This window comes from Diadema antillarum, unplaced genomic scaffold, assembly GCF_040938485.1.
Source record: "Diadema antillarum isolate AM-2024a unplaced genomic scaffold, OU_Dant_1.0 seq00000398_RagTag, whole genome shotgun sequence".
Classification (NCBI taxonomy): Eukaryota; Metazoa; Echinodermata; class Echinoidea; order Diadematoida; family Diadematidae; genus Diadema; species Diadema antillarum.
Window position 1 is genome coordinate 640,001 of NW_027271389.1, and position 26,075 is coordinate 666,075.

The following is a 26,075-nucleotide window of genomic DNA, read 5'->3' on the forward strand; positions in this document are numbered from 1 at the left end:
TTAGCAGAATAACGGAATCCATGCCATTTATCAAAAGCTGATGCATAGCAAGATTTTGAAGGTAAATGCTCCAAAAGCATGAACATGGAATAGGTACATGTAGATAATAATCACATATTAGGGCCGTCTCGGCAGAGATCTTCGTATGAAGTTTGAAAAGAATTATCAAGAAATTGCTGCTCTGCGAAGGGTGGTTTTCACACACGATGTGGCGGGGTGACGGACAGGCTGCGGTACTCCATATTATCATGTGAGAAGAGACGACGAACAGAAGACGGGGCCTACGTCAGCGGGTCTTTCAGCACTCACCCTTAGAGACATATAATAACCCGACAGTCCATATCAGGACGTTGTTACAAGGTGCATTTTATTCAACAGTCGAAAGTAGCCGGCATGTTCTGACAATAAAAAAACAGCCAGAGTTGATAATCCACGGAAACTCCCTGTATAGCTCTGTCCTATTAATCAGATGCCGCGATGTACAGTTAGATGAAGGAGGTACTATTATAGGCGAGTAGACTTGATAGCATGGTCACTCGATATCGTTATTCGCCCAGAGTAGACTTAACAATTACAGTCGAAATATATTTTGTCACGAAACCAAAGGAGATACACTCAGCAGAATCCCTTTCAAAGGGCTTAGCGGGTCGTTTCAGGGTCTTATCTCTGAATGCAAGTGATGAAAACGTATACGTTCCTATTTATGCTGCTACAAGGACTAAACACTTCAAATGTACTATGCATACTTATTATGCAGCGTCAATTTCGAGTGTCTCTGTTGGTAAAACCAATAATTATGGCACATTTGACACCAATTCAAACAGAGATGACCCTTTCATATGTCAGTTGTTTATGAAATATATCAACGAGCTTATTTTCTTTGAAGATGTATTATGAAGCTTCGTTGGGGTCCCTCATTGTCTTCCCTTTGAAAAGAGACCAGTGACCATGGCAACATATGAATGCGAAAGCGGTGTGTAAATATTGATAAAGCCTCGATATTTAGAGTAATGGCCTTCGAGTAAATGAAGACAAGAACGCACTAAATATTGCTATCATACCATGATAGTATGATACGAAAAATGTCTCGAACTAATAGAAATCAATAACTTTCGGGACATTTCTATTACTGTTCATTTGAAAGCAGCTTCGTACAACCTAAATAAAGATGAACCAATTCTTTCAGCAAACTTGGCGTCATCATTCTATCTTCAGAGCTAATGCGGCAAACACTCAAGAGCGAAGTTATACCTGATGATTGAATTACACACGCTATTCTTTGCCTCCGGTGAGGAGGTGACGAAACCTACACCAATGTAAAAACGGCGTCGAAAACAACAATGGCAGTTGAACTGGTTGTATATGAAGTATAGATACAAATTGTTACAGTTTCAAAAGCAATGATGATACTGATACTACTGTATTAATGCTAATCGTATCAGAAAAACTACCAATAACAATATACCTTCTGCCCAGGGTGGCCTCTTCAGTGAAGCACTGTTTCACCAGACATTGCCAGAGGGCCGTGTTATTATCATTCCCCAGGTGAACATTCTAAAACCTGAGTCCAAAGGGGAGCACTGGTAAAATTTCTTGCTCGCCAAGTACGATGTGAACCCGGCATCACACTGAATCAGGGTTCAGTTCGTAGATCCTAATCCACTACATGTATTTATTGTGGTCTTGCAGTACTCATATACTAATCTAATATAAAAGGGAATGAAACCCGAATACACAGCATGTGGATTGGGTGAATGCAATAATATTAGTAGAACGCATCAGCGAGGTTTGAGGGAAATAATACAATTCCTTCAAACTTTAACGAATTCTTAAAGTTTCGGTACAGCCGGTGCTGGATGATGGATGACTAAGTACTACAGTAACATGACGCCAGATAATATGGAAAAGGACGTAAAGTGGAAAGAAAATTTAAAGACAATTTCCACAAAATTAAAGGGTTTTTTAAATGAAAAGTGCACACGTTTACATTCCCTCGAATTGTTACTGGCATGATTTGTTAGGGGAATTATTATTCCCTCTGCTTTCTGAACAACGTAAGTCGAAGATATCGCTTGAATTTTCTTTATATTTTGTTTATATCGTTTACCATGCGTGACGTTGCCAAATTTTGTAGTCTTCTCACAGTTATCATCCAGGGATGACTGCATCGAAATTTTACAAAGTCGTAACTTTTCAACGGATTATCCGATTTCCTTAAAACGTTAACTGATGTGATCTACTAATAATACTATATTGCTGTTTTCACTCAATTTACATATTGGGGTTTCGTTTTCATTTAAAGCATTCGCTCTGTGTTGCTGTGTGATGTATTCCCATAATAATCTCAATGTTATATTCCCTTTCTCATCTTCTTCACATCTTCGTTCCTTTTTCTTTCTTTTTTTGATCATTTCACTTTTCTAAAACCCTCTGTGTATCTAATTACAGCATCTTGGTCTACTCTATGAAATATAATTTCATCCATTATATAGGCAGATAATACAACTCGGAAAGCTGGGAATGTGCATCACTCTCTGATACAGGCCCTTACATTCTCGACTTTCATCACATTTTATGACGAGTTGCGTGTTCGTGTTATCAGTGCCGTCTTGTTTTACATAATCCAGAAGGGATAAATGGCTTCACATCTATGTGATAAAATGTAAAACGAGAATATCTAATCAGCGCAATCCCAAGTGAGTGTCAAAATCCTAGAATACAGCGTTAAAAGTAACAAAACTATGCCACTATAATAGATGCCGAAGCCAATCCTTCGTTCTGTTTGCGACGAACGGGGCGTTGATTCGCCATCATGCATGAGTATTGGTGAAAAGATACAAGGACACAGCATCACAAAAGACATGAAGAGGCAGACAACAGCATGTCAAAAACCCCCGTGGGTTGCTTTTTGGCGGTAAACAATGAGGGAATCCAACCGTGGAGATTCCCCATCCATGCACACGCCAACCCAAAGTGTGTGTGTTTGTGTGTGCTTTAACACGCCAAACGCGATTATCATGTATGTCATATTAAATCTCTCACAGACTGTTATGAGCCGATGGTACAAATCATCACGTAATAAATGGATGCATAGAAGTAAAGTGAGTTGTAAATGTGTTTAGGGTTGCTATGTACTCAGTAACTGATACTATGTCTAAAAAGACATCCAAGCGGAGCATCATTTCATCTTGCATTTGTTATACTCTGCAACATAATATTCTTATCGAATCTTGAATGTCAGTCGTTCACAAATTTCATTGTGATTTGATATAACAATACATTGATGAATATTTGCCTCAAGGGGAAAATGCATTTTCGTGATGCAGTAACTGTGACGTAGCGAGTCTGTGAAATATCACATTTCGCTCTTTAAGAAGATAACTGCCATTTGACTATGAGCATACTTCAACCCATCACATGGCGTCCTATGCATACTCATGGAGAAATATATACCGCTTGTTCACGTGATTATGACGCCATCTGTTGAAAACTCTCAATTTTTCCATACATCACATGAAGTGGCAGTGATCTTGAAACCCTTTTAAAAAGTAACAACAAAAACGCATATCTAAAGACTCGGAGAAACAATCATGGTGAATACACTCTCCCTGACACTCTGTAGAATCATGGAGCGTAGCTCCATGGTAGAATCAAAAACAATCATGGCGATAAGGCAGATCTTTTGCTCATCAAAATTGTATGTTGAGTGCGACGCTTGATACAACCTGACATCAGCTAGGTGGCGATTTGCTCTAAGAACACCATCGACATGCAAGTTGTTGAAAGTTGCCTTGTTATGAAATCCAATAGTGCTAACAATTTCACTGATTCGTTGCCTTTATTTCATAACGTTTTGTCCAGAGGAAAGGAGTTAAACCATTATATATGTCATGATTTTAGCCTTGAGACTTGTAGTTCAACCATGTTCGTGCTGTTTAATTGCTTTGTACAACGTGTATTTGTTTGCTTTTGGTTTTATATAACTGTCATAATTCTTGAGGTTGGATCTTATACTTACGCATGATATGACGATTTCCCAGTGAATGTGAAAATCGCACGAAATTCTTTCGGTGAATGTCAAAATCGCACGAAATTCTTTGACACACAATATGAAAGCAGTTTCAGTATAGTAACCAAGTACGCCAAATACTTCATAGGTCTAAACACCTTTCTCAGAATGACGCATATGACTTCTAGAAGTCAATATGGTATACCAACGTTTTATCTTGCTCATCAGCACTGTATCTCATACACAACACGACTTTCTGCCGAAAAAGATTTTAATCGTATTTGCAGACGATCACGACAATCGATAACGCAACCATCAAGAACGGTTGAATTGCAGACACGACTAATATTGTTTCAATCACAGCGTTATATTAGTTATTGTTACGTTAATTGATACTCACATTCACACCAAAACTGAAGCGAAATCGGTAGTCCCGATCAGAATCGCCCGACACCTGATCATCTCGTATAGGAAGCGACGAAATGTCAAACTCCACCGGCAGTATAGCAGTTATACCACAAATAAGTTTGGACAGCTGCCTTATGATACGCTGGTACGACTCCCACCATGCGGGCAGGAAAATTGTCTTAAACCCCTATTCTGTAAACTGAATCAGCGTACTCATTTTTACCAGAGTAATAAGAATGTGTGTGAGGGAGTATGTGTGTGTGTTTGTGTATGTGTGCGTAAAGGTGTGTGGGAGGGAGGGATTTGTTATAGAAGACCAAAATGCAAATTAATGACATCCCACTCGCTCAAAGTTCCGCTCTGATGCACGGATGAACATGGGGGGGGGGGGGGGGAGGGGAGGGAGGAGGAGGAATATAAAAGTTTCATGGCGTGACGCAGTAACCGCAGCTAAGAACAAAAAGGCGGGGATGGAATGACATTTTATACTTCTGACAGGTAGGATGGAAAAGAATATGTTACGGGAAGGGGTTGTTTAATGATTTTTTGTCCCCTATCTAAACCTTTTCCTTGATGATATAATAAAAGCATTATGAAAAATGAGAAAAGTAAGTTCAACAAGCCCAAAAAGGGCCAATTAGCAGTAAGGAGTCGAGATTACCCCTGATGCATTTATAAGTTTTTTTTTCCCCACAGAATTTTCGCTTATCATGCATTGGCTGCAGTGCACTCTCGCCACGAAAACTTCGAGAACGTCGGCGACCAAGCTTCTTGTTTTCTTGGGAAGCTTTATCTACCTTTTGTGACGACAAATTCTTCATCTCTTCAAGGATGGAACATCAAGGCCCTGCACTTCTGTTAAACCATTGAATGAAACCTACGACTTTTGTTCCTTAAACTTAATAAATTTCTTACGTCGAGTTGTCTTTATTGCACCTGCTCGCAGTGGTCGAATTGCACTTCATCGACGTAATAACCACCGATTATTTAGTGTCTACGAACAACCAAAGCAATGCGCCAAAAGATACAGACATTTGTCACCCTTTCTTGTCTGAGGCGCATCTTTAACATCAGGCCATGCAGGTGGCCAGAGAAGATCTGCATTGAGCCAGACAAGAGACAGTTGAATTTTGTGTTTTTACGATGGAGTAATAGACTTGATAGGAACTGCACCTTCCCTGTGTCAATTATAGCAGGAGTTAAGCAACCGGGGGGGGGGGGGGGGGGGGGGGGGGAATAGAACGACAAACATGCATAACGTCTCCAGGCTTCCAAATGAATAAATTATCATTCACCGAACCCTTCTTGTTTCAAGTCATGCATCACGCTCTCATGTGAAATAAACGTGAGATACAACATGTAAAGTAAGTACGAATAAAATCTAACTTCTGCAGCAGCTCATTGAACATGGCAGGTTCCATTCTGAGGTATACCCAACAAAGTCTCCCGAAAACTTCACTATGAGATCTGCATACGCCTCAAACAGTACCCTCCTTGAGATCTATAACCTCACCCAGTACTGTTTTTGTCTCTTTCTCCTCCCCCACCCACCCCTGACCCACCCCCATCCTGGTCCACACACACCCTCCTGATCATTCACGAAATACTGGTAGATGATCTGACAGAGCCACGCTATATAAGCCCCTCATTTCAGCTTGTGGAATACTATAGTTCTTCCGAGCTGCCTTAACATTTGTAATAATACTGTAGTATTGTTTAAAAGGTTGCCGAGCGCCAAATTGACGTCAGCAGCCTATCGTCGACCAAATTTGAAGCCGGTAAATAGACGGCTGCCAAGCGGACGCCGCTTGGAGATCGGTCGGTCACCGGTGGCGGTCACTGATAGGCGAATTCAAAAACAGACCGGCGTCCTGGCGGCGCCTGCTTGATTTCCAGCTTAAGGCATCGCCGAACAATTTTTTGGAGAAGTCGAGCGAGCTGTAAAGCCCTAACGATGCCCAAGCGATGCCCTGTCGACTTCACGTCGGTAGTCGGTTGATTTTAGGTCATAACTTGGTAAAATCGGGGATCTTCTCCACGCGGTGTCCGCTCAGTGACCGAAATATTAATGCCTCGCCAGTCACCGGCTAAACACCGGGGGATTTCTGAAAAATCGGTCAGTGGTCGGTCGGAGATCGTTCGGTTATCGGTAGGTCATCATTAGCGGTCACTGTCCGGGTGCCGGTCGGTAACCGATTCAATACAACTTAAAAGTCGCCTACCAAAATTTCGGGGTATTGGTCGCCGATTGGTTGTCTTTTTTTTTCTGGTTGCTGGCGGTCGACGACCAGTGTATGTGTGCGAACATTCCCTTACGTTTCCAAGTATTAGAGCCTATAAGTGACAGCCATAGAATTACTGCGTTCTTAATGCAGAGCCAATATACAGAGGGGACGTTTGAAGCTAGAGACTGCCCATTTATCAACAAGAGATATATCTTCCCCTTCAGCGAGTTACGTGATCTATGTGTGTTGTCAGAGTCCTTCATCCATGATCAGATCTGTGCATTGTTTCATCCATTTTGTGCAGAATGTCTGATGGGCTGACGTAAACATTCCGGTAACGTGCAATATTTTGGCAAATACTCTTGTTTTCGTGGGTAAACAACACACAAACACGTCCATGCATGGCGCTTTACTCCTGTAGAGATTGTTTAGATCTGCACTGTTGCTCGTTCTCAATCAAACAAAATACAAAGGAATCACGGTTCATTTCAAAGAGCAACATGCCCCTTAATTGTCATTCATCAACAAGATTGGTCTTAAAGGTGTCTTAATGGTTGGATATAGCTCATATTCAGCTGCAATAGCTGTTCTTCCATAGGGGTCCCGTTCGATGTTAGGCGGAAACACTTCACCGGGTTAAACACCCTGCTCTTTGCAATTCAACATTGCTCGGTGCGACTCGGAAATCGACCCCGGGTCTTTTGTATCGTGAGGTCGACGCGCTACCGACTGAGTTAACTCATTACCGGTCGTGTGCAGGCAAATTTTAAATTCTACATCATACCAGAAACTCTGCAGGTAACCAATCATTGTGTAGCTCATTCCCAGCAAAGAGACGTAGCTACACGGTTACTTTCCTATCTCCATTCCCATCTACTTGACTCCTTCTTCCGCTTCTCAGTCTTAAGGCCCTGTCACACCTTTCCGGGCAAGCTACGCGGGCTTGTTGCGTGTATGGATTTTCCAGCTCGCAGGAAAATTTTCTGCTGGCGGACAAGGATTTGGGCGAGTTTCGAGTGCATCTTACCTGCTGGACGTGTGTTAGTTACGTTCTACTAGTTACGGGCAAGTTGCGCGGGAGTTGCCTGCGAGGTGCTACCGCTACGGCCCTTCTACTGGTATTCTGCGTGGACCTCTGCGGGCAACCCCCGCTACTCAAGTATGAGCATGCTCAAGGACCCGTCACACCTTTCCGGGCAAGCATTGCTTGTGACTTGCAGGGAATAATTTTTGCTGCCTGGAGGTCCCCGCAGATGATACTGTCCTGCACAATGACAGTACCTAGCACGTAGTCGCTCGTAGTTGTGCACGCAAGTCTGATTTACCCACAGCCAAGTTTTGAGTGTTCCGGGTTAGTCGCGGAGATTGCAGGCAGAGGTCCACGCAGACGACATTCTAGGAGCATAGTTACGGGTGTGTACTGGCAAGGAACGGTGTCGATACTGCCAACATCCGTGTACCTGGTAATCAGTTTTGCAGGCGTGGAGCGAGATATACAAGCAAATTGCGTGCATACTGAGGGTCAATTACTGCCATCCTGCTAGTTAGTTGAGAGTCGGCTGCGGCCAGGATAATGATATTCTCTGGGACCTCTGCTAAATGAATAGTCCTTCAGAGGAATTCCTTCACTGATCATTGTCCGCCCCTACGTGCCTGGCACGCAGGTCACACAGACTACCCGCAAGCAGAACTTAAGTAGCGCGCGTCCAGTAAGTAAGACGCATACAAAACTCGCCCAAATCCTTGTCCGCCCTCAGAAATTGTCCTGTATGCTGGAAAATCCCCGCACGCAACAAGCCCGCGCAGCTCGCCGCCCGGAAAGGTGTGACAGGGCCTAAACATGGCTGCGGGTAAATAGGATTTGCGTGTGCATCTCGGGGCAACTATAACGGGCGAGATACGTTCTAGGTACCAAGCTTGCTATGTGCTGTCATGTGCGGGCCATCTGCGGGGATCTCCAGGTAGCAAAAACATGCTCTGCGCAAATCACACGCAAGGCTTGCCCGGAAAGGTGTGACAGGGCCTTAACATTTCAACACAGACTCCATGGTACAGATCTATCATACGGATAGATCTTATTTGGGTTATCCCCCGTTACATATTTCATTTTGTTACATGTCAGTTGATTTTCATTACGTTTTGATGATTCACCTTTGATTCATGTCTCAATTGTGTCATATTTTTGTGTATGATTTCACTGATTCAGAAACAGAAAAAACCCAAGCAACAACAAACAAACAAACAAACAAACAAACACGATTATTTAATGACTTATTATTCAGCTTGTCAAAATGTACAATGGTTCGATTTTCATCAACAGATACTTACTATAGTTATACGTAATCGATTTTGATGTGGTCATAACGCGCAATTGGGGTGCCGAAATGATGTTTATACCCTCGTTGTTGTTATACCCTGGTTGTGGTCGCACCTCGTCCCTCTTCCTCTCCCAGAAAGTCGAGTGTGTGATTAGAGGGGTGAATCCCTTAACACTGTACATCACGATTATGTGGGTATGCTTATCAGCGTTTAGGATTGTATTGATAGGTTCATTTCAATTTTAAGTATTTTCGAAGTGCAGTATGAAACAAACGACAAAGTATAGGTCCTGTATTATGTACGATGGTAAACGACTTGGGAAGAGTCCATTTTAAACAATGTGTTCATTCCACACCTAGAGATGACCTTTTTCTTTCAGATTGCTAAATACAGCTATGTTGTTCATTTACAGGTAAATGATAAGAATGATAACCATTGAGAAAGAACACAACAGTACTAATAAGTAGTACACTCTCTCACACGCAGGTGGAAGAAGATAAAGGAGGTCATCGTCACAATCACAGCTTAACTTTTATGGTAGTCTCAACAAGAATAAAAGGGAAGAAGTTTTGTATAATTTGTTTCGAAAATCACATCTCCACGATGCATATTTTCTGGAAGAAATGTTCAGAAAACTGTGCCAAAGGTAAGTTATTATCTACTTGTTTGCTCATGTTCATACCTAGAATATTTTTGTCTCTCTTTTCCGTCACTCCTGGTCTTAGATTCAACCTGCGATGACACATGCCACAACGTTTCAGATAACCTCGGCGAGTTTATTTCATTTACATACCCCAAGACTTTGTTAGAGTCATCAACAATGACTAAGAGTCAGACTGAATCAAATGAAGATTCTTGTATCAGATTAAAGGAGGTTGCTAATCATGCTTGTCTTAGTAGGTCTTATTCCTGTATGTTTTCTCCAGGTAAGGTAAAAAATTGAAGGAAAAAAATGAGTTTGCACAAAGTATGCACATAAAGCGGGAGTTTCAAATCAATGTAAGAAGTGTCAGTTGGTAAAGTGCACTCAAAGTTGCGTTTGCAAGCAACAATATGCACTGATGTATAATGTTTTGCTGTTTGTTCTGGGAAAAAGAGACGTCTTCCATTATTGTATTATTAATGCTTATCATGGATACTTACAGGTAATAAAAGAACCATACTGTTTGATATGGCTGGGGTCCTTTTATTTTCAGCACGAAACGTAATAAACTGAACAATGGAATAGCAGAAAATTGTATTCGTTCACCGCTTCGTGACGTCATTCGGTCAGTCAACTATACACTGTTGTAGATAGCAACATACTCTTATCGTAGAAGGATGGTCATAAGTGGGTGTTCGGCAACTTGTTAGGGACCACTCAAGTTTGGTGGTAAAGGCAGGTTGTTGTGGGGCAATTTTTGGCCTTGCATGTCATCAACTGTTCGGGCGACAGATATGAAGTCACGCATTCTAAACTCGGCTTGTGGGTTTCCAAAAAGGACACTGTATACGTACACGTCATGGGTGCTCTTCAGGTTGGCTGTGTTTGACTTGAACTTTTTTTTTCTCACAGCCGTGACTGTATGATAGTGTTCCCTTCCGCGCCCTCCCATTGTGAACTTGTGAACGTATAGAGACATGACCACGTACAGTTCCCATCAACCCCCTTACATTCCGGTGTATTATGCCATGTGTTTGCCGTGGCTTGTCGCCTGGTTAAGCATGGAATATTGCAAAGAATAGAAAAATATTTCCTGTTTTCAACATGGAATATTTTCGTTCTACTTCTTTCTATTTTTTTTAAGTGGGTGTCGCTTTTAAATCAATGTCAGATATTCAGGGTATTGTTATCATTACTGAGGTATTTTGCACCATAAACGGAATTTTATTGTCAATTCTTACATTTAGATTTCTTTCATTATTTATGTGTGTGTGTTGTGTGTGTGTGTGTCACCACCATCGACCATGATATGAAATACTGCTATAACGATATAGACATCTAGGGTACTAGTAAGTAGACAGAAATGAAGAGAACGTACAGATATTATTTTTCTAATAATGCTTCATGTCACAGCACTTTCGTGCCAAAATGTGTGTGACATGGCCATAATTGTTATGTCATAGTATCACTGACATAACAAAAATGTATGGACATAAGAGAAGGGAACATACAGATTTGTCGAATAAGTAAATTTACTTCGTCGTCGTCGTTATTGTGTGCATGTTGTGTGTATAGTAAATGTGTATGCATGGGTTGAACGTGTACAAACAAGCATGCATTGATATGCGCGTGTGCGACGTTTTTGTTTTCTTTGTTTTTTTTCTTTGTTATTAATGATGCAATCAGATTTATCCGTGTGCACATATAGGGCACGTTCAGAGCTTAAATCGAAATCTATAGGCAACAGTCGCAACACAACGCTGAGGTCACTGATCAGTGATTGCAGTCATGACATCTTCCTGACAAAAAAAAAAAAAAGCACCAACAACGGCATATATATAGAAGGCGCAGAAAGAGCAAATGAAATATGAAGGATGAACCACAGGTGACCTGTATAGATTCACTTTCCTCATTGATGAGAAGGCCCAACTTGACACGTTGTTTATAGTTTAGGCCTACTTTGCCCTGTTACTGCCACAAGTAGTTCTCTATTCATGACCGTTTTAGTACATGGTGTCTTTAAACACTCTGCAGATCTCTCTCAACATTAGAAATGTACTCATGGTGTTGGAAAATTAAGTTATTCAGTGTTTGATCAATTGGAAAGATGAATTGTGGCTCAAGTACCAGTTAACAGCTAATTGGATAGTTCCTCCCGATAATCTGACGCTCCACCGCCCCTCCCTCTTTCCCTGCAAGAGGGCGTAATAACCGTATATCCAGTGGACGTGCTTGATGTCGAATGACAGAGGGAAGAGTTTGTTTGCAGAAACCGGTAAGTCCATTTTTTTTTTGCCAAATGGAGATATTTGCGATAAAAGGTCAAGAAAAATAAAGAGAATAATAAGAAAATATTTTGCTTCTTTTGACCATAACTTCAAAAATGTACCTTTATAATTATGTAGTGACCAATATGTCATTTAAAAGGTATTATTTTGTACTTTATGACACAGACCGTACTTCAAAATCTTCAAAAATGGACTTATCGGTTTTTGGAAACAAGTTCTTCCCATTCATCATGCAGAATGAGCGATGGCAGTGCAGTTCGTTTGGTTAAGCTCAATTTGCTGTGTACCACTTTTCTTTGCTCTTTGATGAATATGTTTTTTTCGCATACAAGTGTTGATATGGACTTTGATTAAAGGAACTGAATTCTCACTTTCTCTTTCTGTTGCTGTGCCATCTCATCGTGTGACAAAATTAATGTTTTATAAAATGGCGTGCTTGCTGTTTGAACTCTGAGAAAATCTTCAAACCATACAGGCAAAAAGGTCTTTAGGGGAAATATGGATTGGTTTGAGCAACGTCATTGGCATAGTACTTACAATACTGAGTAATTACGGTGATGTGAAGAGTGGAAATGCAAAAGCCAATATATCCATTACTTTTTTTTTATCAGTTTGAATTATTTGAGATTGAAGTTGCTGAAAAAAACCACTTAAAATTTATGTGATCACTTTGACGACATCTTCAAAATAAATTTCTTGTTAAGTAAGCAGTGTAGCATTGAAAAGATGACTGAACCTTACAAACTTTGAAAATGGTGTTTATCTGGGGTTTTTTTTTGGGGGGGGGTTGGGTTTTTTTTTTGCATTCAAACTCTTCACACCCTCTTCGGCCCGTTGTCTTGCAGATGAGGAATGAATTTATGAAAATCGCAAAGATTTGTCAATATCATAAGGTGTGAAAATAATGTTAATTTTGATAACAACACATTATTTTATTATCCTTCCTAGAAAAATCTTGATCATGTTCAACCAAGGCCGTGGTTCTAAATACAAACACGCATGTCGAATTGTACTTGAAAAAAAAAAATACATTCAGTTTTGTGAAAATAAAGCTCATATTGACGAGAACTGAAGAAACGACACAAAAGAGTTAATGAAAATAATGAAATGCAAAAAAGAATACCTGCATCGTTGATTGACGAAAGAAAGTGCGTCAGGGAGGTACCCCTCCTCCCAGACTGGCCCTGAAAAAAAAAAGAAGAAGTATGATAAAGGATTGTCGTGATCTTAGGAAATAATATGTTTATTTGCATTTTTTTTCTATCCACAACAGCCTCCAATGGTGGTTCATAAATACAATCAAACACAATAGCAAGAAAACAACAACGCAAGTCTTTTTTTTTCTATTTCTTTTTTTACATTTTTGATTTCCCGAACATTGTAAAATAATGAACCAATAGCCACCTAAAGGGATGGTAAAGTATAGGTGGAGATGAGGATTTTGCTTTTAACTTTTTGTGAGATACTAAGAAATCACTTCAGAAATAATATTAAGCATACCATTCTAACAGGAATTCAAAGTTTATTTGATGAAAATCGGTTTTCGAATGGCTGAGACATCCAAAAACAAAGTGAAACAAAGCGACCGCAATAAAAGGTGGATCCCACCTTTTATTAGGATCGCTCTATTTTGGATATCTCAGCGATTTCAAAGCCAATTTTCATCCAATAAACGTTGATTTCTTCTTGAAATTACATGCTTTTTCACATTTCATTATAGGTTTCTCATTATCTCACCAAAAAATGTAAAAAACCTGAAATTAGGTGTCAACCAAAACTGTACGATCCCTTTAAAGCTTGTTGAGAGGAATCTTGTCTTTTTCTATATTTTCTTAGTTCTTCAGCTTGTCAGTTAGCGAATAATTTCTGCAGACTTCAGACCTGGAATTCTTGTCTTCAAAAATACATGTTGTATTATAATCAAGTTTGTAAGATAAGCTGTATGCGTCGTGTCTTTACCGTCATATCTTATACAATAACCATCATTGTTGCGCAGCGACGCTAACATGAACAGCGCCATCTTTCTTTTAAGCGCCACTTCTAGCTTAACTTCCAGTCGTTATAGTAATGCAATATTTTTGTTTAAAAAAAAACAGTGAATCACCTTTAAAAAAAAACCTATCAGGGAAATCATGCACAAGCCCATTGATGATAAATCCATCGAACCATTCAGTGATGTACATTTAAAGTTTCTCATGAATATGGCAATACATGCTCAAAGAACAATTTGATACAACAGAATATAGGATGATGCCATAGGGCCTACTATTATTATGTGTATTTTATTCATTTATTCATTCAATATCTTCTTTACAAAAGCAGGGTAGTCCCATTCAAGCCGCAAGGCCTGCTTTCCAAGAGAACCTGCTTTAACAAATCACATTCCAATGTCATATAATACAAATAATATATACTTTACAAACATATCATACAATAATACAGTTCAGAAAAGTGGGATAATTATATCATTATTATTTTTATGATTATGGATATAGACAGATAAAGGAGAGAGGAGGGGATACAGAATAGGCCTACATGTATGCAACTTGCAAAGAAATGAGAAATCAACAGACCACTTGGATGTTACGAACAATAAGTATAAAAAGTGATAGAGTGAGGCAGCAGGTTTGCTAGGTGCAGGTATAATGAGTTGAATAGCTTTGATTTGCTGCTGTGTATCTGAAAAAGACTGCTTTTTGTACTCAGTCTTGGGTTTAGCTAGGCACAGTTGATACACTGAGGCTGACTTTGTAGGATGTGGACTGCTTGTGTACGTAATTACATGGTAATATTCTACTCTATGTTTAACGGATTAACTTTAAAGACGTAAGCATAACTTGAATCGGTGTAATGAGCTGCATCTAATACTTAACAACATTATTTATTTTGACGCCTCTGTAATTTCTTTTTTTTTTCTTTGACGGTGAACCCCGCACAGTTGAACAATAATCAATATGACGAAGAATCAATTAGAAATACCACCACTTCGGCTTTGCTCACAGATCAATATCAGACAATGTAGCTTTTAGTGATGGCCCTATATAAAGTTGATATTTTGTTTAATTTTTTTTTTTTTTTTTTTTTTAGATGACTGGAACCTAATCCCAGAAGCATTTTCAACAATTCAGGGCATATTTTAGCGGTTTCTCATAGAAGGCACTTTAAGACTAAGCTTGTCACATAATTGTATGTTTCTGTCCATTTTCTTTTGTCTTTTTTTTTTTGTCAAATACTGTGGTAGCCCAACCTATGCAGGCCTACTATCGATATACACCATGTGAAAATGTGTTGTGTTGTGTTGGGCCTACTAGGCTCTCAATGATATAACGGTGTGATGTATTGATTGCATACGGAAAAAAAATATGGGGGAATATTTGTGCTAATGAAACATTATTATTTATCAAGGTGGTGGAAATTGGTATGTCATGTCATGTCCAAGCATGACACAAGCGGATAAAGCTATTACTGAACAGAGATGTCTTGAATTACAGACTACTAGTAAACTTCACACGTTAGGATATGACGTCAGTGATAGTAGAGCGAAGCTCAGGAACTCTTCCCTAGTATAAGTATGCAGACACTAAGATTTATATTTCACAGCTCTATGGATTTTTGCTTCAGAAATATAATTTCTTCGGTAAAAACTGACATTAAAAATGTAATCAAATGCATTAGTTTGATAATACTGAACGTTGTAACTATATAGATTTCATTGCCTTCCCTTTTTCCTAAATGCATTATGTCTGTGTACACAGACTATCCATTAGCGCGCATTGGCGGATCGTGTGCAAAGAAGGAAAAAAAAAAAGACCGAGATTGGGGAGGGATGGTATCGCGCTGTATTAATCGTACGTGGGTATGCTGCAGCGCTCGGCGCCTTTTGAATGCATACTGCATAGTACAGAGTGCCACCTATTCAAAGCTACTCTCCTTGATAATGCACACTCTTGTGTCGAGGCTCTAAGGACGCACAACACACGCATGTTGTCGGAGAGCGCGTGTTCTGTACATCATCAGTCAGTGTGCACGCACCCGGCGCCCCCTTTTTACCACTGCTCCGCTCACAATTTAGACGTTCGGAGAGGCGAATATCTTCTTCTCTCGAATTAGATTAACACTAAACCTCATCTTTCTACATCAAAATGGGCAACGAAGACGAAACAACTTTTGGGCAGCGTATGTCAGCAAGGTGGAATGGATTCCTTAAATTCCTTTGGAACTCAGAAACGAAGGAATTTCTCGGCAGAGGAGGAAAGAGCTGGGGTAATTTTCCGCTATCATGTATTGTACACTTGCGCTTGCGCCTTTTTAGTCTTGACTCAGTCCACATGTCTGCTCCTTGCATGCTGTGCATAATGCCGGTCGGACTCGGCGGCGACCGTCATTCGTACAACTTTAAAATGTGTCATTTTCCACTATCAAACGTGAAAAGATGCTATGAATTTACGGTACATTAAACTGATTACTTGCAGAGCAACAATGCAAATTCTTAAAGAATATGTTGGTGTTTTATTTATCCAGTAGATGCCCAGAATCTATAGGCCCAGCAGTCTACTGTCTAGTTTTGTCATTGCAAGATCTGGCTGCCAGGTCGCTCGCGCTTGTTCTTATCAAGAGATGTCGATAGAGCTAGGCGCGGCGTATTACACGGTCCAACTCTTGCAAGATCTCCCTAACCGTGATAATAGCTGTCTAACGTTAGACTTTTTTAGTCTTGTGTTATGGTCAGTGCAAAGTGTAGTTGAGTTGATATTTGATGGCCTGACGTTTGGTCTATCATACGATAGTCTCCCCCTTCAACTCCGGAACGAACTTATTTGCACTGCTCTCCTACGAACATATTTTAAGTCTTTCATTTGTTCCAAACTTCGGCTGGGTCTCCAAACAGTGTGTGCATACTTGCCGTACTGTTCAGTGTATACGCCATAGACCCCGTTATCACCAAACCAATTGCAGTGCAAGGCCGGCCTAAGTACATGATACATCATGCATAGATCTATATCACAAATTTTCGGCATAAATGCATGCGGGCCCAAGAATGGTTTAACCAAAAGCGGGGAATAGCCCAAGACCACCTTTTGTTGATGTAAAAGCAAGGAGAGCCAAATGTGCAGCGAAACCCACTTGGCTGTCAAGTAGTGATTGCTGGGGGGTGTTTACTTTAAATGTGCATGTACGTAGAGTGCCACTAACACTTGTAAGTTGTATGACAGGAAAAACAAGAACATCTTAAAAGAAACTTGATTCCTGGGTGTGGCTGAACAAGGCAGTGTAAATGCATGAAAATACAGGGCTGAGTACCACAATGTTGTAGGCGGGCCTTTGACCGGCCCACCACTGTAAACGGGGTCTCAGTCGGTATGAAGTGAGACAAATTGTATGGAAATCATTATTTCCTGATAACTTTGCAAGTGGTTAGATTTGCGATCTTGGAGTACAGCAGTTAGATGAATGAACGTGTGCGTGCATGTTACGTTCATGTCTGGATCAGAGTGAATACTTTTGCATGTTGTCAAATTTGTGAATAGAACACTAACTTTTTACTGCTGTTTACCTATGCTTGGAGACTACATGTACTTGCCAAGGTGTAGATACACAGTTGATTTGATATAGTTGCCAGCAAAACAGTAGAGCCCTTTTTGACAGTACTATTTACATACATAACAGCTTTTTCTATTTATGCTCATGACTTCAGAAAGCAATATCTTCCCATCAGAGACATTGATCATACTTGTAGATCCTGAGGTATACAATAAGATCAGTAACAGTGTCAGTCAGTGCTGCATCTAATATGGATCATCAGAGCAATACTGAAACTCTGTAAGAACTGACCATTATTTCTATGGAGCATAAATGTCTTATAGTTTTGAGTTGTGAGGTGCTGTCCTCAATGAATGATTGTATTACATTTTGTTTACTCTTACAGACAAATCTTAGATTATTGCAGGGAATAATTTTCCTGGTATCACATTGCAATTTGCTATGCATTGTTTGTACCACTGTTACACAAACTTTCTGTTGTGTACCGGTAGCAGTTTTCTTCTATAGAAATGTACAGGATAGCATTTGAAATATTATACATCAGCTGACATTGCTCATCAAATTTTAGTTCAAAATTATTCCCTGTATTGTGGCTTACTGTTTCTTTTTCCATGTTGTACACATCTGGTGTTGAGAGTTTTATTGTCATGTAGTCATTTAGTTGTTAAAATCGTAGAGGTCTCTTGCAGTGTCACTTTAAAAAGTGCAATTTTCTCATACAATTTACTTCATCACGATATGCAATGAGCCTTATCATTTGATTGTAGCAGACAACACCTAGATTGTAATGTATTGGCTAAACGAACACACCCACTTCGATGCCAATCCAGGAAACTATTCTCGTCCTGGAAGGAAGCAGTGCCTTGTGTTGGCCCAAGTTCGACTGTGTTTGCATTTAAACTGTATAAGAGATCAAATTGTGGTATCATCTTGCTGCAGAGAAAACGATCAAGCATTTGAAACAGTATAGTGTAGATATGCTGTGTGTCTGCAACTTGTGTGAATGTGATGTGGAAAGAGATAGCTATTAAAGCCAATACCAATCTCGAGGTTATGGTTTGTCTAGAAATGCCATGACTTGTACCTGTATGTGTGTAATATTAGCAAATGTCATGTGATGAGTTGTTACACACTTTAAAAGATAAATGGTTTACAATCCTGTTTCTTGCTTTGATACATTTCTATGAAATGCAAGCCACTAACCCCTCACAACTGTAATTTGCTACCTTGGCAAGGATGTTGAATATGAAAGTTTTGTTGAATATGAAAGCTTTGTACTTTCAGCTATTAAGATACTGGCTCATTGCTGTTTTTGCTTTTTGTTTTTCTGTAGAAGGATTTCGAATTTGAGAGGTCATGTTGGATGATAATGAAAGTTGGCAGCACAGTTTCAGTGGCTCTCTCGTTTACTGCACAAACCAGAGCAAGAACACAAGGGCCCACAAATACTGAATAACAGAGAACATGAGGGCAAAATTAAATGTCAAGTGAAGAAGCAAAATTGCATAATGAAATCTAAATTCATGTTCCCTGTCTGATGCTAGTAGTAGCAGTAAACTGAACAGCAGGTGAGCCAAGAGCTAACCAGATGATGTCAGTTATAGTTTCTGAAGTTGTGCCAAGACCCCTTTGAAGTTGTCCTTGTGTTCATATTGGGTTTGGGGTTTTGATGAAGGTGAACCGAGGAAAATTGATGAATGAATTTCACATCGGGAGACCAAGACAAACCCATCATATTAGATCTAATAAATGTCGACCTTGTCATTGGGAATGTGGCTTGAATGATGACTTTCCAATTGAATTTTTGCTTTACATTTAAACATGTGTATTGCATCAATTACATTATATATCATTTTGTTTGTGTCACGAAGTTTTTTTGGGGGGTCATCTATAGGGCCTGATGCAAATGACCTTGCAATGAAATAGATACAGTTAGTGTAGCACTCTTAGCTAGTCTTGTTTGAAGAGGGCTGTGTGAAAGTTTACAATGAGTGCAGTACTTATAAATGGATGAAGCAGTAGGCAAGTGATGGGAAAGGGATAAGTCTTCATTGAATATTAAAGGTAGTATATAACTGGCATTGCACTGTAAAACAGAAACTGCTTTTAACAACATGCGCTGTACACTACATTTTTAGTTTAACATGGCATAACGTGAGAAAATGTTTGCTATCTCATGAATGGATTTTTTTTCTCTAATGATGCATGTTTTTCGATGGCATGTGCAGTATATTTTTGTTCCTCACACTTCACTGTACAGTTAAGTTGAAGAAATACTGCTGCCAGTTGTGTCTATGATTCTTGCAATCTGCTGTCGGGAATGCTGGATATTAGAAAATTGAACTACTGACGCTTCAAGCTCACTGGCAATATTTTTGGGTAAGGGCCCTAAACTTGGTAGAATACGCAAGTGTCCATTCATTTTACATGTGTCTGCCCCAACACTGAGTTGTAGTTGCCACTGGCAGGTGGGTTTATAGCATTGTGAGTTTTACCGTCTCTCCCATGTTTGAAAGGAACATTGAAAACATCCCTTGTTCTCATGAGAGCAGGAGACATGTTTGAATGTACTTTGGGGGGTCAAGATGAGCTGAGCAGGGGATAGTGTTCACCAGACCATTCAGATGATAGCCTTGTGTCTCGCAGGCACATCCGTCTTCGGAATGATTGTGTGGGATGCTATTTTAGATGAAATGGTGACAACTGGACAACCTTTCCTTCTTAGAGCTGTTTCTATCAAAGTTGTAGGCCATATCATCATTTAAGAATTATCATAAATGTATGTTTGGGTTTTTTGAGGGGGGGGGGGGGGGTGGCTGTGGGGTTAAGGGAAGATTTCTGCAGGGTTATTCCATACAATTTTTGTGAGAATTCAAACTATAAGAGACAGGGATACCAGTCTTCAGGCAAAAGCCTGAATTCAGGCCCTGGTACAATCAAATTTCAGGATCTTTCATGTGCAAACCAACTTCTTGCAGATGTTATTTTAGGTACTCTCTTTCATTCTAACTGGCATCCCTAGAGAAAGAACTACAAGCTGTAAAATATGTGAATGCAGTGATATTATGGCCTGATGCATATTTCTGTGCCAAAGACTGCTAAATACTGCCTGAAGTGACGGTATGCAAATTTAGTACACCAATTGTGCAGGCTTCTGTGTGTGCATTTCCACGGAGTGATTCCACATTGCAGACCAATCATAAAGATATGCAATGCAGCAGTCACCTATGACATTTTTCACGTCATCTTTGAATATTGCACCCGGGTCTTCTTGAGCCTCCCTCCGCATGAGAATGAGGCAGTGGTCAATAATGTGGCATCGCGAGAATTAACTTGAGCTTGTGCATACAAGATGTCCACAAGATACATGTGTGGGGAAGTGTGCGTGTGATCCGAACATGCTTAATACATCAGTGCCTTGTGCATCCACCTTTTGCGAGGTTTATTGCATTCCTCATATTTCTGCAGCCATTAGGTATAGTCTTGATACAGTCAACACAAACTGCTGGCTTGCTCATAAATGTTTTAGAAGAATGAATTAGAATGCGAATTTGGGGCACAACCAAAGTAGAAGCCTGTCTAGATTGGGCTATGATTGCACACGTGGAATTGATTGAGGTACAAGTGATCATCAATTGGAACCCTTGGTCAGTGCAATTTGAATAGAATTCCTCTGGAGCCATAAAGCTTAATAGGGCCACCGGCATCCACCCACTCGACTCGTTTGCAGATAGGTGATCTTAAAATCTATATAAAGTCACCCTTTGTTATACAGAGTACTGGTGATTTGAAGTTCAGAAGGACATAGGGACGCATGTGGATTTTGCAGGTAAAAAGCAGAGTATCAAGAGACCAAAGGCTAATCCATGTATTGACACAGGATAGATAGCATGCCTTGTTGTAGAATCCATGGGTTCAAAGGAGAGAGCAGCCTATTGAACCATGGCTTCAGGTATTGCGTATAATAGGTACACCTCTATGTGTGTGTGTTTGGAGGGGGGGGGGGTGTTAGGTTTTCAATGGGGGACCATCAGTTGTTTCAATTGTAAGTGAAGAGATTAGAGTATCTGATAGCAATGCTGGGTGTAGACTTAAATCATGTTTCTGTAAATACCTGTTGATTAATTAGCTATTGGCCACAGCATGTCAAGCACCACTCGGCTTGATTTCCATGTGAAGCATTGCAATTAAAGAGTAATAGCCCTCATATTGCAGGGGAGTGAGTAGGGATTGGGTGAATATGTTAGGATAATTGGTCTTTAGATCTTCATTTTGGAGAGTTGGTTTCATCTGACAAAAAGCATAATTTATAAGCCAACAAAAAAAATCAGTAAAGTACTAAGTACATGCATGAATTTTCTGATATTTTTCAGTATGCCAAGGGCATGTCAAATGATCGCAGACAGTTTACATCAATTCTAATTTTAATAAGATGATTTAATTTCTGATTTAATCAGATGCCACTGAAGTTTGATGTCACTGTCAGGCCACGGAATTTCCAAAAAGGCCATATTTTGGTGACCTGATCAGGCAGCTGAAATTCAGAATGAATTTTCATATTTCCTTTTATTTTGGACCATTACATTATCGTCTTCAGGCCACCCAAATTTCACATTCAATGGTTTTGCTTTTAGTGGCCCGAACGTACAATACATACTTTGTAGTGTCAAGCCCCTCAATATGATCGCACAACAGGCATGCAGTCAGAATATTATTTGAGCATAATCTTGGTCATTGCCATAGAATTTACAAATAGGCTTTTAGTGCTGTAATAATGATGACATTCTTTTGCATAGACCCCATGTGTCCCGCAGTACCTAAAACCTTGCATAATTTGTTCAGGAGTCAGCTTTGCTGTCCTCATTGTATTTCATTCCGACAAATTGTGATCATGCAGTTGACACGTCCAGAATTAGAGAGAGTTGCATGAAGAGGTTGTACATAAGCCGTTTGAACAGTCAATCTTGTAGTGCCAATTTGATTCATTTAGTGAAACAGTTCTGATCATATTACAGTTTCAGCACCAGCTGACAGTTTGTATAAATTACAGCTTCAATTAATAGGTACTTTGCAAATGTATTCCCTTGGGCATACACGTGTATTGCTAGGTTCAATCATCGGTATATATATTTTAGCCCTATAATAAATGTGCCACACTAATTGCCTGGCATTTGAGCTATTAAGTGGTTTAGACCCGAGAGTATACCGTGAGACAAGTGTAATTTATAGGGCATGCCCCATGCCGGTGTGTGAGAGTGTATGAAATGTAGCAATGCATGCATCTGCATGCCTCCTAATATTACCTGCTGACCTGTATATAGCTGCATGCATGCATGCATTTGTATGTGTGTGTGTGTGTGTATGTGTGTGTGCCTATCTGTGTTCGCTAGAAATGAAAGCGGTGGCAGTACATGGTGAACTGCGAAGTATGGGTTCCTCCAAATGCCAGCTTTCCCAACATACTCTCATGCAGGCTTTACGTGGTAGGCTACCCTGCGTTGTGTTTACATGTATCTCTCGCTGTAGCACACTGGCAGCGCAAGGCATTTGCACACGGCGGCACTGAGGAATCATTATGTAATGCATGGCCACAATGCAGTTTCTAAACCGTGCGTGCATGTCGCACAGCGAAGAAGTGCCGTGAACTACACTGATAGTGTACAGTGTGCAAACGAGGGTACCCGGTATGTTTTATACACACAGTGCCCTGTGTACACGCCAGGTTCCCACAAATCCGCTTGCTCAGGGCAATTTGTGCTTATTGTTTCGTGTGTAAAATTATTGGGTACTTGCCTGCTTATAAAAAATGTTTTATTCCCTTGCCCAGTTGCCCACATGGCCATTTAGGAAAATGACTGAAACTGTTTTATAAATGCTGCCCTGTTCTGACTTTGTATTGGCCCCACTAGAGATAGGTAAATTATCTGTAGAATTGCACAGGTGACATTTTTATGAGAATTGTGGCAGAATGCAAGAATGCCATCAAGTCTACCAAGCTTGACGTACTGGGCATGATCATGACAACAAAGTAGGAAAAACAATGTAATCTAATATTGGACTCGGAACAATCAGCCAGGCAAACTACTGCTTTCATCAAAACAGAAGGACCTCTCAGTTGAAAATGACATCTACAGATAAATTTTTATGCAAGATCTAAATTAGATTTGGCATGAATGAATTGTTGCACCGCTGATCAGTAATGCAATTACTTACAAGTTGTATAACAATGTGATAGTATTTACTGGACCATTAAAAACAAGCTAATATGCATCCAGAGTCGGTCATAAATCCTGATGTAAATCTCTTGTGAATCAAGTGATAGGAAGATTATGATAATCTTAGCATCCCATAATCATCACTGTAATGATACCAACCTGTCCGCAATTCCTAATTGTGGACAATATATATTTCACAAAAACAATAAACTTAATCACAAAAATATGACTTTTCTTATATTTGCAAAAAACAAACACACAAACTAAAATGCATACTGTATTTTACCATCCTTGAAACATACATAACCTCAATTTACTCTTTTACATCTGCTGTAGAAGTGAAAACTTGTATAAATTTAGGTCCATTGGTTAATTTTAGAATATTTAATTTGTTTATAATTGCAGTAATGGAGTATTTTTGCGTAAAATTCAAGATTTCATGAAACATTTATGTCTTATTGTGTATCATGTTGATCAATTGAGTTCAGGTGCTTGAAATATTCTACCCTGCAAGATATATTTGTTTGCAAAACATACAGCATAGTCGGGTAGGGGGAAACTATTAGTTTTATATCTAATAAAACTTTATGATAAAAGAAGAAAACAAAGTAAAGAGAGGCATACAGCCACTAGTGCCAATTATTTTATACTAGCAAAATTTGACCATTACAGGTACATACAACTGCACTGTGTATACAGAAGGTCTGACATGGAAGGGGTAAAGGCACTTGGTCACTATATACGCTGGGATTTCCACCAAGCTTTTATTTTTTCATATGATTAATTCATGTAAAGTGACAGTTATAGTATAATGGGGATTACAATCTGCTTGCAAACTAATTGATTTTGTAGCAACCCTTTTCAGGCATAAAGATTGTGTGCTATTTTCAGTTACTATAGGCCTACGTATATATTGATTATATATATGCAGGGTGATAAAGTTCCAGCAATTGCTGTGGCACACACTTTTGATGACGGATTCTTCACAGATTATAAGGGTGATTAATTTAACTTCAACAAAGAGAACTGTACATATTTGAGGCCAACTGTTTCTTTCAATCATATGATTGTGTTTGTTAGTGTCTGTGAGGTATTATACAGTATACATCCTGGAAATGTGTGAACAGGAAATCAGAAAGTAGCTTAATCATGCAGGGATGTGGCTGTGTGCTTGACTCATGCGGAAATAATTGAGAAGTGTTATTCGAACGCAAGTTGTTCCAAAGAAAGAGCTTTTTGAGGCATAGATCTATGCAAAAATATGTGTGGATTTCATTGAAACAGGGCTGTGGATGTGAAATATGAAAACCACTTTCCTGCTTTTGATAATGCATATTAGGGCATGCAGTTGAATGTGACAACACTCTTTATGTTGATATAACGAGCTGTTTTAGCTGATTAATGTAAATGAAATACCAGCATTAATTTTTGCAGCCACCTGTAACAACGGCTGGAGATGTTGAAGAGACGGCTATGAGTATCTGCTACTGTGCGGGTCCTTCAGGCGACTCGGCGGCCATTTTGAATCAACAGACAGGCCAGACTTGTATACTGTAGTTGGTAGTGTTGGAGTTGCATCAGTGTTTGTGTGTGTGTTTGTGTGTTTGTGACACGTATGGAATATGACAGTTTTAAAAGACTAGAGAATGAGAACCAGAGATGCTTTGTCATCAGCCTTGATTGGTTTCATCACCAAGGAGATGAGACAAAAAAAAAAGGAGATGGGGAAAAAAAAAAGCTCACAGCATCCAATGTCGCTGTGAAAGCGTACTCCCTCATGAGTGTTCCTGTGGATTGAAACTCTTCATTAATTAGATCCAGAGTCTCCTGTACAGATGCCTTTCCAGTGTAGGTGTGCCTTTCTCTTGTTCAGGGCATGAAGGCAGCCACGCAATTAAACTGTGTTATCACCATACATGTAAAGCCGATGCGTCTTAGATGCAGACTATTGACACAAACTCTTATGATGTGTTGCTTGAACAACTAATCGTATGTGACATTTTCGTCAAGATTAATTACTTTTCTGCAGTGGTTAAATGTTAATATTTTATTACCTCCCCCCCCCCCCCCCCCCCAAGTGCTTATCCATGCAGATCTGGCTGCTGAGATTCTGAAAACAATGCCAGGCCTTTGTTTTTGTCAATGAGCAAACCAAATACACGACTGTATGACAGAAATTTATTAACAGAGCTAAAATCGAAATCTCATCTGTGTGAAAGTCTATTGCCAAAGGTTGACACATGCATTTGTAATTTCTTGTGTTTGTGCATTGAATTTCAAAACTCAGTTTCATATTCACATCTTTCATAGGGACTGTAATTTATTGTGTATTGCTTTTTTTTTCTCCTGTATCCATGGGAAAATTTGAGGGAAAAAAAGACATGTTAGGATGCACGTAACATGAATTTGATTTAAAGCAAATTGTTT

At 39.7% G+C, this 26,075-nt stretch overlaps 1 protein-coding gene across 1 annotated transcript in view; it reads left to right on the plus strand.

Moving 5' to 3' along the window:
• Positions 1-15,903: 15,903 nt before the first annotated feature.
• LOC139732045 (sodium/potassium-transporting ATPase subunit beta-1-like) overlaps positions 15,904-26,075 on the plus strand; it is a 48,405-nt gene continuing 38,233 nt past the window's right edge. Inside the window, exon 1 of the mRNA XM_071642924.1 lies at positions 15,904-16,155. Coding sequence (XP_071499025.1) covers positions 16,035-16,155 — 121 coding nt within the window. The 5' untranslated portion in view covers positions 15,904-16,034. The remainder of the gene's footprint in view (positions 16,156-26,075) is intronic.